At 47.0% G+C, this 18,029-nt stretch overlaps 1 protein-coding gene across 1 annotated transcript in view; it reads left to right on the top strand.

Moving 5' to 3' along the window:
- Positions 1–18,029, top strand: part of ROBO3 (roundabout guidance receptor 3) — a 639,417-nt gene that overhangs the window by 534,264 nt on the left and 87,124 nt on the right. The window contains exons 13-14 of the mRNA XM_069221505.1: positions 7,291–7,412; positions 16,604–16,820. Of these exons, the coding sequence (XP_069077606.1) occupies positions 7,291–7,412; positions 16,604–16,820 (339 nt within the window). The remainder of the gene's footprint in view (positions 1–7,290; positions 7,413–16,603; positions 16,821–18,029) is intronic.

Below are 18,029 nucleotides of genomic sequence, written 5' to 3'. Positions count from 1 at the left end.
TTGCACCCAACCTACACAAGGTGAAGGTTAGACATATTGGTGACTTATAAGTTACTTAAGTGCAGAGGTAAATGGCTGTGAAATAACGTGGACGTTATTTCACGCAAGCTGCACTGGCAGGCCTGTGTAAGAATTGTCAGAGCTCCCTATAGGTGGCAAAAGAAATGCTGCAGCCCATAGGGATCTCCTGGAACCCCAATACCCTGGGTACCTCAGTACCATATACTAGGGAATTATATGGGTGTACCAGTATGCCAATGTTAGTTGGTAAATTTAGTCACTAGCCTGTTAGTGACAAATTTGGAAAGCAGAGAGAGCATAACCACTGAGGTTCTGGTTAGCAGAGCCTCAGTGAGACAGTTAGGCATCACACAGGGAACACATACAGGGAACATACTTATGAGCACCGGGGCCCTGCCTGGCAGGGTCGCAGTGACACATAGACTAAAACAACATATATACAGTGAAATATGGTGGTAACATGCCAGGCAAGGTGGTACTTTCCTACAGGTATCTTGGACACCCTGACTGTTTTTTTACAGTCCCAGAAACCCTCTACAAGCTCCCATAGTTCTGGGGTCCATTCTTGATTCGCATTCCACTTTTGGAGTATATGGTTTGTGTTGCCCCAGACCTATCTTCACCTATTGCATCCTATTGTAATTCTACACTGTTTGCATTACTTTTCTTACTATTACTTACCTGTTTTGGGTTTGTGTACATATAACTTGTGTATATTACTTACCTTCTTACTGAGGGTACTCAATGAGATACTTTTGGCATATTGTCATAAAAATAAAGTACCTTTATTTTTAGTAACTCTGTGTATTGTGTTTTCTTATGATATTGTGCATATGATATAAGTGGTATAGTAGGAGCTTTGCATGTCTCCTAATTCAGCCTAAGGTGCTTTGCCATAGCTTCCTTCTATCAGCCTAGCTGCTAGAAACACCTCTATTCTACTAATAAGGGATAGCTGGACCTGGCACAAGGTGTAAGTACCTTTGGTACCCACTACAAGCCAGGCCAGCCTCCTACAGTACCTAGGTACCACATACTAGCAAATTATAAAGGTGTTCCAGTGTGCAAATCAGAATTGGTAAAAATGGTCACTAGCCTGCAGTGACAAATGTAAAGGCAGAGAGAGCCTAAGCACTGAGGTTCTGGTTAGCAGAGCCTCAGTGACACAGTTAGGCACCACACAGGGAACACATTCAGTCCACAAACTATGAGCACTGGGGTCCTGGCGAGCAGGATCCCAGTGAGACAGGCAAGAACAAACTGACATACAAGTAAAAATAGGGGTAACATGCCAGGCAAGATGGTACTTTCCTACACGAGGTCAGAACAGTCTGAAGTTGTTGTAGAGTATTCCTGAAGGAAACTTGCAAGCAGAATCAGAAGAAAGCCCACAGGAGATACCCATTATAGCCCTCAGACGGGGATTGTCTACCTTATCAGGTATGGACCTATCAGGAGGGGTCTCTGAAATCACATGCTGGCAATGGCCACTAAGAAGCCTTCAGAGTGTCCCCACACCTTGGAAAACAAGATGGCTGAAGTCTGGGACACACTGGAGGAGCTCTGGCAGCCAACGCTGGGGTGGTGATGGACAGGGGAGTGGTCATTCCACTTAAGTTTCGCCCCAGGGCAGGGACTAGGAGTCCCTAAACCGATATAGACTGGCTTATGCAAGGAGGGCACCATCTGTACCCTTCAAAGCATTTCCAGAGGCTGGGGGAGGCTACCCCTCCCCAGCCTGTAACACCTATTTCCAAAGGAGAGGGTGCAACACCCTGCTCTCAGATGAAATGCTTTGTTCTGCCTTCCTGGGTGTAGGAAAGTACCATCTTGCCTGGCATGTTACCCCCATATTTCACTGTGTATATGTTGTTTTAGTGTATGTGTCACTGGGACCCTGCCAGCCAGGGCCCCAGTGCTCATAAGTGTGCCCTATATGTGTTCCCCTGTGTGATGACTAACTGTCTCACTGAGGCTCTGCTAACCAGAACCTCAGTGGTTATGCTCTCTCTGCTTTCTAAATTGTCACTAACAGGCTAGTGACCAATTTCACCAATTCACATTGGCATACTGGAACACCCTTATAATTCCCTAGTATATGGTACTGAGGTACCCAGGGTATTGGGGTTCCAGGATATCCCTATGGGCTGCAGCATTTCTTCTGCCACCCATAGGGAGCTCTGAAAATTCTTGCACAGGCCTGCCACTGCAGCCTGAGTGAAATAACGCCCACGTTATTTCACAGCCATTTACCACTGCACTTAAGTAACTTATAAGTCACCTATATGTCTAACCTTCACCTGGTGAAGGTTGGGTGCAAAGTTACTTAGTGTGTGGGCACCCTGGCACTAGCCAAGGTGCCCCCACATCATTCAGGGCAAATTCCCTGGACTTTCTCAGTGCGGGACACCATTTCACGCGTGCACTATACATAGGTCACTACCTATGTGTAGCGTCACAATGGTAACTCCGAACATGGTCATGTAACATGTCTAAGATCATGGAATTGTCACCCCAATGCCATTTTGCAATGGGGAGACAATTCCATGATCCCCCGAGTCTCTAGCACAGACCCGGGTACTGCCAAACTGCCTTTCTCGGGGTTTCACTGCATCTGCTGCTGCTGCCAACCCCTCAGACAGGTTTCTGCCCTCCTGGGGTCCAGCCAGGCCTGGCCCAGGAAGGCAGAACAAAGGACTTCCTCAGAGAGAGGGTGTTACACCCTCTCCCTTTCGAAAAAGGTGTCAGGGCTGGGGAGGAGTAGCCTCCCCCAGCCTCTGGAAATGCTTTGATGGGCACAGATGGTGCCCATCTCTGCATAAGCCAGTCTACACCAGTTCAGGGATCCCCCAGCCCTGCTCTGGCGCGAAACTGGACAAAGGAAAGGGGAGTGACCACTCCCCTGACCTGCACCTCCCAGGGGAGGTGCCCAGAGCTCCTCCAGTGTGCTCCAGATCTCTGGCATCTTGGACACAGAGGTGTTGCTGGCACACTGGACTGCTCTGAGTGGCCAGTGCCATCAGGTGACGTCAGAGACTCTTTCTGATAGGCTCTTACCTGTGTTACTAGCCTATCCTTCTTCCTAGGTAGCCAAACCTCCTTTTCTGGCTATTTAGGGTCTCTGCTTTGGGGAATTCTTCAGATAACGAATGCAAGTGCTCATCAGAGTTCCTCTGCATCTCCCTCTTCACCTTCTGCCAAAGGATTGACCACTAACTGCTCAGGACGCCTGCAAAACTGCAACAAAGTAGCAAAGACGACTACTGCAACCTTGTATCGCTTCTCCTGCCGCCTTCTCGACTGTTTCCTGGTGGTGCATGCTCTGGGGGTAGCCTGCCTCCTCTCTGCACCAGGAGCTCTGAAGAAATCTCCCGTGGGACGACGGAATCTTCCCCCGGCAACCGCAGGCAACAAAAGACTGCATCACCGGTCCTCTGGGTCACCTGTCAGCATGACGAGCGTGGTCCCTGGAACTCAGCAACTCTGTCCAAGTGACTCCCACAGTTCAGTGACTCTTCAGTCCAAGTTTGGTGGAGGTAAGTCCTTGCCTCCCCACGCTAGACTGCATTGCTGGGTACCGCGTTTTGCAGCTGCTCCGGCTCCTGTGCACTCTTCCAGGATTTCCTTTATGCACAGCCAAGCCTGGGTCCCCGACACTCTAACCTGCAGTGCACAACCTTCTGAGTTGTCCTCCGGCGTCGTGGGACTCCCTTTTGTGTCTTCGGGTGGACTCCGGTTCACCTCTCTTCTAAGTGCCTGTTCCGGTACTTCTGCAGGTGCTGCCTGCTTTTGTGAGGGCTCCCTGACTTGCTGGGCACCCCCTCTGTCTCCTCATTCAAGTGGCGACATCCTGGTCCCTTCTGGGCCACAGCAGCATCCAAAAACCCTAACCGCGACCCTTGCAGCTAGCAAGGCTTGTTTGCGGTCTTTCTGCGTGGGAACACCTCTGCAAGCTTCTTCACGACGTGGGACATCCATCCTCCAAAGGGGAAGTTTCTAGCCCTCTTCATTCTTGCAGAATCAACAGCTTCTACCATCCGGTGGCAGCTTCTTTGCACCCTCAGCTGGCATTTCCTGGGCATCTGCCCACTCTCGACATTGTCGCGACTCTTGGACTTGGTCCCCTTGTTCCACAGGTACTCAGGTCCGGAAATCCACTTTGGTTGCTTTGCTGGTGTTGGTCTTCCTTGCAGAAACCCGCTATCACGACTTTTGTGCTCTCTGGGGGTTATAGGTGCACTTTACACCTACTTTTCAGGGTCTTGGGGTGGGCTATTTTTCTAACCCTCACTGTTTTCTTACAGTCCCAGCGACCCTCTACAAGCTCACATAGGTTTGGGGTCCATTCGTGGTTCGCATTCCACTTTTTTGAGTATATGGTTTGTGTTGCCCCTATACCTATGTGCTCCTATTGCAATCTACTGTAACTTTACATTGCTTGCATTACTTCCTTTTGCTATTACTGCATATTTTCGGTATTGTGTACATATATCTTGTGTATATTTGGCATCCTCATACTGAGGGTACTCACTGAGATACTTTTGGCATATTGTCATAAAAATAAAGTACCTTTATTTTTAGTATATCTGTGTATTGTGTTTTCTTATGATATTGTGCATATGACACTAGTGGTATAGTAGGAGCTTTGCATGTCTCCTAGTTCAGCCTAAGTTGCTCTGCTATAGCTACCTTCTATCAGCCTAAGCTGCTAGAAACACCTCTTCTACACTAATAAAGGATAACTGGACCTGGTACAGAGTGTAAGTACCCCTTGGTACCCACTACAAGCCAGGCCAGCCTCCTACACTGGGGCTTGGCTGCCCAGACCCAGGGAGGGCAGAACCCTGTCTGTGAGGTGGCAGCAGCTGCAGTGCAAGCCTCAGAGAGCTGGTTTGGCAGTACTGGGGGTCCACAGTGGAGCCCCCAGGATGCATGGAATTGACTCCCTAATACCAATTTTGGAATGGAGGGGACAATGCCCTGACCTAAGACACCTCATATGGCCATATTCAGCATTTCCATTGTGAAGCTACATATAGGTATTGACCTATGTGTAATGCATGTCTGTAATGGCGTCCCCACACTCAAAGTCTGGGGAATTGGCCCTGGACTGCATGGAGGCATCTTTGCTAGTGCAAGTGTGTCCTCAAACTTAGTAACTTTGCACCTAGCCTTCATTAATGAAGGTTAGACATATAGGTGACTTATACGTTACTTAAGTGCAGTGAAAATGGGTGTGAAATAGTGTGTGCAGTATTCCACGCAGGCTGCAGTGGCATTCCTGTGAAAGGGCTTGTCTGAGCTCCTTATGGGTGGCAAAAGAAATGCCGCAGCCCATAAGGATCTCCTGGCACCTCAGGGACTTATAAGGGAGGGTCCAATGTGCCAATTGGAATTGGTAAATGAAGTCACTAGCCTATAGTGACAAAATAAAAAGCAGAGAGAGCAGAAGCACTAATGTTCTGGTTAGTAGAGCCTCAGTGTCACAGTTAAGCACTACTTACTACACACACATAAGGCCACGATCTATGAGCACTGGGGTCCGGGCTAGCAGGATCCCTATGAGACAGACAAAACACACTGACATATAGGGTTCTCACTATGAGCACTGGGGTCTTGGCTAGCAGGATCCCAGTGACGCAGTCAAAACGCACTGACAAGACTCACAAACAAGCCAAACGTAGGGGTAACCATGCTAGAAAGAGGTTACTTTCTCACAGGTATTTTACTCACCTTTGTGGTTTTCCTACTCTCCCAGAGATTCTCTACACACTACACTTGTCTAGAGGGGTATTCGTGATTCGCATTACACTTTCTTAGTTTATGGTTTGTGTTGTCCCTAGACCGATTTCTTCCTATTGCATTCTATGGTATTTTCTATTGTTTGCACTATCCTATGACTAATTACTTACCTTATTTTGGTGTCTAGTGTATATTTTGTGTATAATACTTATCTTCAGAAGGAGTATTGCCTCTAAGATATTTTTGGCCTTGTGTCACTAAAATAAACTACCTTTATTTTTGCTAACACTGAGTATTGTCTTTTCTTGTTTATAAGCACTGTGTAACTATAGTGGTATTGCAGGAGCTTTGCATGTCTCCTAGGTCAGCCTAAGCTGCTCTGCTACAGCTACCTCTATCAGCTTAAGCTGCTAGAACACTACTACATTTCACTAATAAGGGAGGTCAGCCTAAGCTGCTCTGCTACAGCTACCTCTATCAGCTTAAGCTGCTAGAACACTACTACATTTCACTAATAAGGGATAACTGGATCTGGTAAAAGGTGTAAGCACCCAAGGTACCCACTACAAACCAGGCCAGCCTCCAACAGGGACTCTGCTCACAGTCTGTCAATAGGGCCAAGGCAGAATAAAGTGGAAGCTGTGTGAATATTCAGCAGCACTTCCATGCCCCGCCACACCCCAGAGACAGCAGGGACCCAATGGGGGGCACAAGCAGGCCAGCATGGTAGAAGAGGATAGCCAAAGCGATGTAGATGCCATAAAAAGTCTTGTTTGTCTTTCTTATAATGAGGAATCTGTGGTAGGGATGTTACTTTCTGAAGAAAGAATTGACTTTCAGTTGAGTGGTGGGAATGCTACTTTTTGAAGAAGACACTGGGTTTCAGTTTTAAAAATATCTGCAGTGAAAATTTTGTTCCAAATACATTGATTAAATACAACTTGAAAATATATATGAACACTGACTAGAGGTTACAAACTGTATGTGGTGTGAATGCAACAAGAACCAGAAGAGGTATGTGAGATGATGGCAGGGAATAGATATGTGTGGGAATACGGGCCACAATGGAGTGGTGCAATATAGAGGTGGGGTGGATGAGGAAGGGGCTAAGTAATAATGGTGGTAGTGGATGGGAAGCAAATGAGAATTTATGATTGTATATGTATGTTTTTAATGTTCCCAAATGGTATTACATGTTTTTTTTTAAAAGATTAAGATACAGGGGAAGGGGAAAGAAAGAGGCAGTAGTCCATGGTTGATTTTCAAAGAGGAATATTTGTGCATCTCGATTGTTCTGTAAAGTTTGTCATTTTTTAAGCACTGCTTATGGAAATGTAAAGGAAATCATTCCTAAATGGTATATATTTGTGCTGTTCCTCTGATCATGATAACCACAAGTGTCAGTGTAATCTTCACTTGAGAATGTTCTCTGAATACTGATTTCAAAGTGCTATAATTGATGTTATAACACTCTTTCTGTTGTGTTCTCTGAAAACTAATATCTTCAGTTTTCTGGATATTTTCTAGATATCAGCTCCATCAGGCAGGGTGTCGACCATCGAAAAGTTCAACATGAGCTTGATGAGGTTGTGGTTCAACTTCATACTCCTGTCCTTCTCAATTCTAACACCATCCAGGTCACTTGGACTGTAAGTATAATCAACGGATTCGGAGCCTTCGTATGTGAGCATTGTGCCTGGTGCTTGCAGTGTATTTGAGGCATCTGAAGTTTCACTTTAGGTTGTCTTCTGAGGACAAGACCTTTGTCTTTGATTTCATTTGCAGTGATGCACTTTTTCGGCCAAGGGACATATAAGGCTGTTAAAGGGCCTTTCCATTGAAATGTGGTTAATTTAGATACACAAGGGTTAATGTTCTCCTCTACAGTCCCTCTCTCCATAAGAGACTCAGCAAAGCTGGTCCTAACTTACACAAACTGTCTTCCCGCCTTACCTGTCCAGAATTGCTGGTGACAACTTCAAACAGAAGCAGAAAACTGCCCGAAAACTGATCTTATTTTCACTCATAACATGAAATCCAGGTAGATACTATTCTTAAGAAATCCGACCATAGATAATACAAGGTCCCAAGAACATTAACTAGATTGGATTATGAGAACTCATTTTTCTTTAGCCTTCCAAAAGGCAAAATATGTATTCCTATAGAAAAACCTAATGACTTCTCCATCAGTGTAGGAAGGTAGCCTCTTTCTAGCCTTGTTACCCCCACTTTTGGCCTGTTTGTGAGTGTATGTCCGGGTGTTTTTACTGTCTCGCTGGGATCCTGCTAGCCAGGACCTCAGTGCTCTTAAGTCTGTGGCCTATATGTGTGCCCTGTGTGGTGCCTAACTGTATCACTGAGGCTCTGCTAACCAAAACCTCAGTGGTTATGCTCTCTCTGCTTTCCAAATTTGTCACTACAGGCTAGTGACTAAATTTACCAATTCACATTGGCATACTGGTACACCCTTATAATTCCCAAGTATATGGTACTGAGGAACCCAGGGTATTGGGGTTCCAGGAGATCACTATGGGCTGCAGCATTTCTTTTGCCACCCATAGGGAGCCCTGACCATTCTTACACAGGCCTGCCACTGCAGCCTGCGTGAAATAACGTCCACGTTATTTCACAGCCATTTACCACTGCACATAAGTAACTTATAAGTCACCTATATGTCTAACCTTCACCTAGTGAAGGTTGGGTGCCAAGTTACTTAGTGTGTGGTCATCCTGGCACTAGCCAAGGTGCCCCCACATCGTTCAGGGCAAATTCACCAGACTTTGTGAGTGCGGGGACACCATTACACGCGTGCACTATACATAGGTCACTACCTATGTATAGCGTCACAATGGTAACTCCGAACATGGCTATGTAACATGTCTAAGATCATGGAATTGTCACCCCAATACCATTCTGGCATTGGGGGGACAATTCCATGATGCCCCGGGTCTCTAGCACAGTACCCGGGTACTGCCAAACTGCCTTTCCGGGGTCTCCACTGCAGCTTGTGCTGCTGCCAACCCCTCAGACAGGTTTCTGCCCTCCTGGGGTCCAGGCAGCCCTGGCCCAGGAAGGCAGAACAAAGGATTTCCTCTGAGAGAAGGTGTTACACCCTCTCCCTTTGGAAATAGGTGTGAAGGGCAGGGGAGGAGTAGCCTCCCCCAGCCTCTGGAAATGCTTTGATGGGCACAGATGGTGCCCATCTCTGCATAAGCCAGTCTACACCAGTTCAGGGATCCCCCAGCCCTGCTCTGGCGTGAAACTGGACAAAGGAAAGGGAATTTACCACTACCCTGACCAGTACCTCCCAGGGGAGGTGCCCAGAGCTCCTCCAGTGTGTCCCAGACCTCTGCCATCTTGGAAGCAGAGGGGTTGGGGGCACACTGGACTGCTCTGAGTGGCCAGTGCCAGAAGGTGACGTCAGAGGCGCCTTCTGATAGGCTCTTACCTCTCTTGGTAGCCAATCCTCCTAACTTGGTAGCCAAACCTCTTTTTCTGGCTATTTAGGGTCTCTGCTTTGGGGAATTCTTCAGATAAAGAATGCAAGAGCTCACCAGAGTTCCTCTGCATCTCCCTCTTCACCTTCTACCAAAGGATCGACCGCTGACTGCTCCAGGATGCCTGCAAAACCACAACAAAGTAGCAAGATGACTACCAGCAAAATTGTAGCGCCTAATCCTGCCGGCTTTCTCGACTGTTTCCAGGTGGTGCATGCTCTGGGGGTAGCCTGCCTCCTCCCTGCACCAGAAGCTCCGAAGAAATCTCCTGTGGGTCGAGGGAATCTTCCCCCTGCTAACGCAGGCACCAAAAGACTGCAACACTGGTCCTCTGGGTCCCCTCTCATCCTGACGAGCGTGGTCCCTGGAACACAGCAATTCTTTCCAAGTGACTCCCACAGTCCAGTGACTCTTCAGTCCAAGTTTGGGGGAGGTAAGTCCTCGCCTCCCTACGCTAGACTGCAAAGCTGTGTACTGCATGATTTGCAGCTGCTCAGGCTCCTGTGCACTCTTCCAGGATTTCCTTTGTGCACTGCCTAGCCTGGGTCCCCGGCACTCCATCCTGCAGTGCACAACCTTCTGAGTTTTCCTCTGGCATCGTGGGACTCCCTTTTGTGACTTTGCGTGGACTCTGGTTCACTTTTCTTCTAAGTGCCTGTTGGGGTACTTCTGCGGGTGCTTCCTGCTTCTGTGAGGGCTCCCTGAGTTGCTCAGTGCCCCCTCTGTCTCCTCCTCCAAAAGGCACCATCCTGGTCCTTCCTGGTCCTCAGCAGCACCCAAAAACCTCTACTCTGACCCTTGAAGCTAGCAAGGCTTGTTTGTGGTCTTTCTGGGTGGGAACACCTCTGCAAGCTTCATCGCGATGTGGGACATCACTCTTCCAAAGGAGAAGTCCCTAATCCTCTTCTTTCTTGCAGAACTCCAAGCTTCTTCTAACAGGTGGCAGCTTCCTTGCACCTTCAGCTGGGGTTTCCTGGGCTTCTGCCCCCCCTGGACACTGTTGCGACTATTGGACTTGATCCCCTAGTCTTACAGGTCCTCAGGTCCGGAAATCTGTTGTCAGTGCACTGCTGGTGTTTGTTCTTCCTGCAGAATCCCCCTATCACGACTTCTATGCTCTCTGGGGGTAGTAGGTGTACTTTACTCCTACTTTTCAGGGCCTTGGGGTGGGGTATTTTTCTAACCCTCACTGTTTTCTTACAGTCCCAGTGTTCCTCTACAAGCTCACATAGGTTTGGGGACCATTCGTGGTTTGCATTCCACTTTTAGAGTATATGGTTTGTGTTGCCTCTATACCTATACCTATGTGTTCCTGTTGCAACCTATTGTAATTCTACACTGTTTGCATTACTTTTCTTGCTCTTACTTACCTAATTTGGGTTTGTGTACATATAACTTGTGTATATAACTTACCTTCTTACTGTGTATTGTGTTTTCTTATGATATTGTGCATATGATATAAGTGGTTAGTAGGAGCTTTGCATGTCTCCTAGTTCAGCCTAAGCTGCTTTGCCATAGCTACCTTCTATCAGCCTAAGCTGCTAGAAACACCTCTTCTACACTAATAAGGGATAACTGGACCTGGCACAAGGTGTAAGTACATCTGGTACCCACTACAAGCCAGGCCAGCCTCCTACAGTCAGTGCTCATTCAAGGAAAGCAATTGATCTTCACCTTCAATAATGGCAAGATTATGACACAAGCTTCGTATGATGCTCTCACCAACTTTGATTGCCAATTTAAATCCCTATTTCATCTATAAAGGGCAGTTTTAACATTACCTGCTTCTGCTCCTACTCCCTTCTCCATGTCGCTCAGCATCTCAATCAAACTCCTGCCATCACCTCTCGTAACTCCCTCCTAAATCCTCCCTGAACAATACTCAAATGGCTAATTTGAAAAACTATCACTCATAATGCACAAAGTTTATTTCCCCAACAAACTCATCCAAACCGAAGAGCTCTTACTTTAAGTGGGAACTGTCTCTCCCATACTAAACACAGTTTCACTATGGGACTCCTGACTTTTAGGTCCAGTCATCCCTTATTAGTAGAATATAGGTGTTTCTAGCAGTTTAGGCTGATAGAAGGTAGCTATGGCAAAGCACCTTAGGCTGAACCAGGAGACATGCAAAGCTCCTACTATATCACTTATATCATATGCAAAATATCATAAGAAAACACAATACACAGAGTTACTGAAAATAAAGGTACTTTATTTTTATGACAATATGCCACAAGTATCTCAGTGGGTACCCTCAGTAAGAAGGTAAGTAATATACACAACTTATATGTACACAAACCCAAAGCAGGTAAGAGTCAGAAAAGTAATGCAAACAGTGTAGAATTACAATAGGTTGCAATAGGCAAACATAGGTCTAGGGGCAACACAAACCATATACTCAAAGTGGAATGCGATTCACGAATTGACCCCAGACCTATGGGAGCTTGTAGAAGGTCGCTGGGACTGAAAGAAAACAGTCAGGGTGTCCAAGATACCCCGCACCAAGACCCTGAAAAGTAGGAGTAAAGTATACCTACTACCCCAAAAGGACACAATAGTCGTGATGGGGAGATTCAGCAAGAATCACAAACACCAGCAAAGCACTGAAGACGGATTCCTGGACCTGAGGACCTGCAAGGCAAGGGTACCAAGTCCAAGAGTCACAATAGTGTCTAGGGGGGCAGGAGCCCAGGAAACCCCGGATGAAGGTGCAAGGAAGCTGCCTCTGGATGGAAGAAGCTTGGAATTCTGCAACAACGAAGAGGACTGGGAACTTCTCCTTTAGAAGACAGATGTCCCACGGTGTGCTGAAGGTTTCAGAAGTGTTCCCATGCAGAAATACTGCAACCAAGCCTTGCTAGCTGCAAGGGTCACGGTAGAGGTTTTTGGGTGCTGCTGGGGACCAGGAAGAACGAGGATGTCGCCCTTTGGAGGAGGAGACAGAGGGGGGCGTTCAGCAACTCAGAACCCCCACAGAAGCAGTCAGCACCCACAGGAGTACCTGAACAGGCACTTAGAAGATTTGTGAACCGGAGCTGACTCAGTCACAAAGGAGGGTCCCACGTCGCCGGAGGCCAACTCAGAGGGTTGAGCACTGCAGGACGGAGTGCTGGGGACCCAGGCTAGGCTGTGCGCGAAGAAAATCCTGGAAGAGTGCACAGGAGCCTGAGCAGCTGCAAATCATGCAGTACACAGGTTTGCAGTCTAGCGTGGGGAGGCAAGGACTTCCCTCCACCAAACATAGACTGAAGGATCACTGGACTGTGGGAGTCACTTGGATAGAGTTCCTGTGTTCCAGGGACCACGCTCATCAGGATGAGAGGGGACCCAGAGGACGGGTGATGCAGTCTTTTGGTGCCTGCGTTAGCAGGGGGAAGATTCCATCGACCCTGGAGAGATTTCTTCTTGGCTTCCAGTGCAGGGTGAAGGCAGGTGACCCTCAGAGCATGCACCACCAGGAAACAGTCGAAAAAGCCAGCAGGATGAGGCACTACAATATTGCTGGCAGTCGTCTTGCTACTTTGTTGCAGTTTTGCAGGTGTCCTGGAGCAGTCAGCGGTCGATCCTTGGCAAAAGTCGAAGAGGGAAGTGCAGAGGAACTCTGGTGAGCTCTTGCATTCGTTATCTGAAGAAATCCCCAGAGGAGAGACCCTAAATAGCCAGAAAAGGAGGTTTGGCTACCAAGAAAGGAGGATTGGCTACCAAGAGAGGTAAGAGCCTATCAGAGGGGGTCTCTGACGTCACCTGCTGGCAGTGGCCACTCAGAGCAGTCCAGTGTGCCCCCAACACCTCTGTTTCCAAGATGGCAGAGGTCTGGGACACACTGGAGGAGCTCTGGGCACCTCCCCTGGGAGGTACTGGTCAGGGGAGTGGTCACTCCACTTTCCTTTGTCTAGTTTCACGCCAGAGCAGGGCTGGGGGATCCCTGAACCAGTGTAGACTGGCTTATACAGAGATGGGCACCATCTGTGCCCATCAAAGCATTTCCAGAGGCTGGGGGAGGCTACTCCTCCCCAGCCCTTCACACCTATTTCCAAAGGGAGAGGGTGTAACACCTTCTCTCAGAGGAAATCCTTTGTTCTGCCTTCCTGGCCCAGGGCTGCCTGGGCCCCAGGAGGGCAGAATCCTGTCTGAGGGGTTGGCAGCAGCAGCAGCTGCAGTGGAAACCCCGGAAAGGCAGTTTGGCAGTACCAGGGCTCTGTGCTAGAGACCCGGGGGATCATGGAATTGTTCCCCCAATACCATAATGGTATTGGGGTGACAATTCCATGATCTTAGACATGTTACATGGCTATGTTCGGAGTTACCATTGTGACGCTATACATAGGTATTGACCTATGTATAGTGCACGTGTGTAATGGTGTCCCCGCACTCACAAAGTCCGGGGAATTTGCCCTGAACGATGTGGGGGCACCTTGTCCAGTGCCAGGGTGCCCACACACTAAGTAACTTGGCACCCAACCTTCACCAGGTGAAGGTTAGACATATAGGTGACTTATAAGTTACTTATGTGCAGTGAAATATGGCTGCGAAATAACGTGGACGTTATTTCACTCAGGCCACAGTGGCAGGCCTGTGTAAGAATTGTCTGAGCTTCCTATGGGTGGCAAAAGAAATGCTGCAGCCCATAGGGATCTCCTGGAACCCCAATATCCTGGGTACCTGAGTACCATATACAAGGGAATTATATGGGTGTACCAGTGTCCCAATGAGAATTGGTAAATTTAGTCACTAGCCTGTTAGTGACAAATTTGGAAAGCAGAGAGAGCATAAACACTGAGGTTCTGGTTAGCAGACCCTCAGTGATACAGTTAGGCACCACACAGGGAACACGTACAGGGCACGCACTATGAGCACTGGGGTCCTGCCTAGCAGGATCCCAGTGACACAGGGGCTAAAACGTTCATATATACAGTGAAAATGGGGGTAACATGCCAGGCAAGATGATACTTTCCTACAGAGAGGGTGTAACACCCTCCTCCCAAAGGAAATGCATTGTTCTACGTTCCTGGGACTGAGCTGCTCACACCCCAGGAGGGCTGAAACTGGCTGTGAGGTGGCAGCAGCTGGGGCCGCAGTGGAAACCTCAGAGTTGGTTTGGCAGTACTGGGGGTCCATGGTGGAGCTCCCAGGGTGCATGGGATTGGCCCCCCAATACCAAATTTGGAATGGGGGGACAATTCCATTATCTTAGATATGTTACATGGCCATATTCGGAGTTACCATTGTGAACCTACATATATGTAGTACACAAGTGTAATGGAATCCCCGCACTCACAAAGTCTGGGGAATTGGCCCTGGACTACGTGGGGGCAACTTTGCTAGTCAAAGGGTGCCCTCACACTTAGTAACTTTGCACCTAGCCTTCGGTAAATGAAGGTTAGACATATAGGTGACATATAAGTTACTTATGTGCAGTGAAAAAGGCTCTGAAATAGTGTGGGCACTATTTCATTAAGGCTGCAGTGGCAGTCCTGAAGAAAGGTTTGTCTGAGCTCCTTATGGGTGGCAAAAGAAATGCTGCAGCCCATAAGGATCTCCTGGAACCCCAATGCCCTGGGTTCCTAAGTACCATATACTAGGGACTTATAAGGGGGGGTCCAATGTGGCAGTTGGAATTGGAAGATGGAGTCACTCAACTATAGTGACAAATTTGGTAAGTAGAGAAAGCATAAGCACTGGAGTTCTGGTTCGCAGAACTTCAGTGACACAGTTAAGCACATTGACAACACACACATAGGCCACAAACCATGAGCAGTGGGGTCCTGGCTAGCACGATCCCAGTGAGACAAGCAAAAGACACTGACAAATAGGGTTTCAACTATGAGCATTGGTGTCCTGGCTATCAGGATACCAGGGAGACAGCAAAAACACACTGACAAACACCAGCAAACAGGCCAAAAATGGGGATAACCATGCTAGAAAGAGGCTTCTTTCTCACACCCAGGATACAGGCTGCAGGCACAAAATGGTTTAGGACTGAAAATGCCAACTTTCTAAAAGATACATTTTCGAAATTGTGACTTTTAATCTGACTTACCGTTAAAGAGGTTTTTAAATTTCAGCTCTTTAAACATGACATTTCTACCTATCCCCAAACAAACATTATCACTTATTACATGTAATAAGGTAACTCAATGTTGTCATATGAGAGAGGTAGGCCTGGCAGTAGGGAATAACTAATGTAAGAGTTTTTCACTACCAGGACATATAAAACTTAAACGTGCATGTCCAACATTTTAAATAGACCGCACCCTTCCCTAAGAGCTGTGTAGGGTAAACCCTTGTGGTGACATGTATTAAAAAGGAAGTTTTAGGCTTGGCAAAAGGTGTTTTTTTCCAGGACCAAATGGCAGTTTAAAAGTGCACATAGGATGCAATGGCAGGGCTGAGGCATGTTTTACAGGGATTGTCTGTCACCAAGGCTCATATTTAAGAGGGCCTAGCACCTCCTTGCACCACATTAGCGTCATTTGTTAGGACGCTGATGTGGCCCAACGAGGCCAACATTTTGGCGCTCATCCTTGACAGTAACTTAATAGCATCAAAGATTTTCATGCTATTGCCCGTACCCTGTGCCATGGTGTGCCATATATTAAATACGCACACAGATGGTGGGTATAGGGGGGTGTTAAGGGGTACACTAAAAAGTGGTGCTGCATTGGATGAAATTCGGGCCCAAATGTACTGTTTCTTCTGCTTTGATAGAGTTGTCTGAGTGTATGTTGACTTAATTTTAACAAAGAGCTGATCCAACAAGCCAAATAGGGGCACTACTGCCATGAAAGTGTAATTAGTGCAAAGAATCTTGTTTGCTTGGGTTAATCCATGTGGAGGATAGGCTGCGGTGAATGATGTGATATATATTTCTTTGAGGAAATAATCCTGAACACATCAGAAGTCTCGGCAAGGGAAACTCTTAGGGGAAGAGCATTGTAATTTCACAAACTGACTAATAATGGAGAACAGACATATTGGCTTGTATCATTAGTTTGAATTTATGTGCATATGTTCAGATAGGGATATGGAGTGCTTTGACAACCTTTAAAATGCTTAATATTCACTAGTAAACAATTTCATGCAAATTGTTTACTTTGTACAAAGTTTTGTAAAATTACATTGTCCTACTTTAACAGAATGTGCAGTTTCGGGGATATAAAGTATTAAACCCTTAAACATATACTCATCACATTTCCTTTCTCGCATCTTATTCGTAATCCATTTACTTGAATGGATCACACAACACGAAGCAGTGCATCTGACAGCTAAACTCATTTCAGGAGCATTTCACAGATATCTTTAAAGTTTTATGTTTTATTGCTTTCTGTCCTGATTTTTAGGTGGATCGGCAGTCTCAATTTATTCAAGGATACAGGGTGATGTATCACACTAAGACCAGTGCCTGGCAGATCCTAGATGTGAAATCCTCTTCTGAACGCAGCACGGTCCTGACAGAGCTGAAGAAAGACACTGAGTATGAGATCAAGATTCAACCATACTTTGATGAATTTCAGGGTAGAGACAGTGAGCTGCTGGCCGTGCTAACTACTGAGGAAGGTGAGAAGCAACAGTGGACATTACTAAGAAATGGATTAATTAAAGTTGAAAAGCTGGCTGAAGATTAAGGGGATGGAAGTTAACGAGCAAAAAGTTAGTTCAAAGGAGGTGTAAATGGGAAGATAGTAAATGTAGGAGGCTGGCCTGGCTTGTACTGGGTACCAAAGGTACCTACACCTTGTGCCAGGTCCAGTTATCCCTTATTAGTGTAGAAGAGGTGCTTCTAGCAGCTTAGACTGATAGAAGGTAGCTCTGGCAAAGCAGCTTAGGCTGCACTAGGAGACATGCAAAGCTCCTACTATACCACTTATATCATAGCCACAATATCACAAGAAAACACAATACACAGAGTTACTAAAAATAAAGGTACTTTATTTTTATGATAATATGCCAAAAGTATCTCAGTGAGTATCCTCAGTAAGAAGATAAGTTATATACACAAGTTATATGTACACAAACCCAAATCAGGTAAGTAATAGCAAGAAAAGTAATGCAAACAGTGTAGAATTACAATAGGTTGCAATAGGAACACATAGGTATAGGGGCAACACAAACCATACACTCCAAAAGTGGAATGCGAACCACGAATGGACCCCAGACCTATGGGAGCTTGTAGAGGGTCGCTGGGACTGTATGAAAACAGTGAATGTTAGAAAAATACCCCACCCCAAGACCCGGAAAAGTAGGAGTAAAGTACACCTACTACCCCCAGAGAGCACAGAAGTCGTGATAGGGGGATTCTGCAGGAAGAACAAACACCAGCAGTCCACTGACAACGGATTTCTGGACCTGAGTACCTGTAAGACAAGGGGACCAAGTCCAATAGTCGTGACAGTGTCGAGAGTGGGCAGGAGCCCAGGAAATGGCAGCTGAGGGTGCAAGGAAGCTGCCACCGGTTGGAAGAAGCTTGGAGTTCTGCAATAAAGAAGAGGACTAGGGACTTCTCCTTTGGAAGACTGACGTCCCACGTCACGATGAAGCTCACAGAGGTGTTCCCACGCAGAAAGACCGCAAACAAGCCTTGCTAGCTGCAAGGGTTGTGGTAGAGGTTTTTGGGTGCTGCTGAAGACCAGGAAGGACCAGGATGTCGCCTTTTGGAGAAGGAGACAGAGGGGGCGCTCAGCAACTCAGAGAGCCCTCACAGAAGCAGGCAGCACCCGTAGAAGTAACCCAACAGGCACTTGGAAGAAGAGTGAACGGAGTCCATGT

This window comes from Pleurodeles waltl, chromosome 3_1 (assembly GCF_031143425.1).
Source record: "Pleurodeles waltl isolate 20211129_DDA chromosome 3_1, aPleWal1.hap1.20221129, whole genome shotgun sequence".
Lineage (NCBI taxonomy): Eukaryota > Metazoa > Chordata > Amphibia > Caudata > Salamandridae > Pleurodeles > Pleurodeles waltl.
Note: the sequence above shows the minus strand (reverse complement) of the source record. Positions and strands in the feature narration are given on the sequence as shown.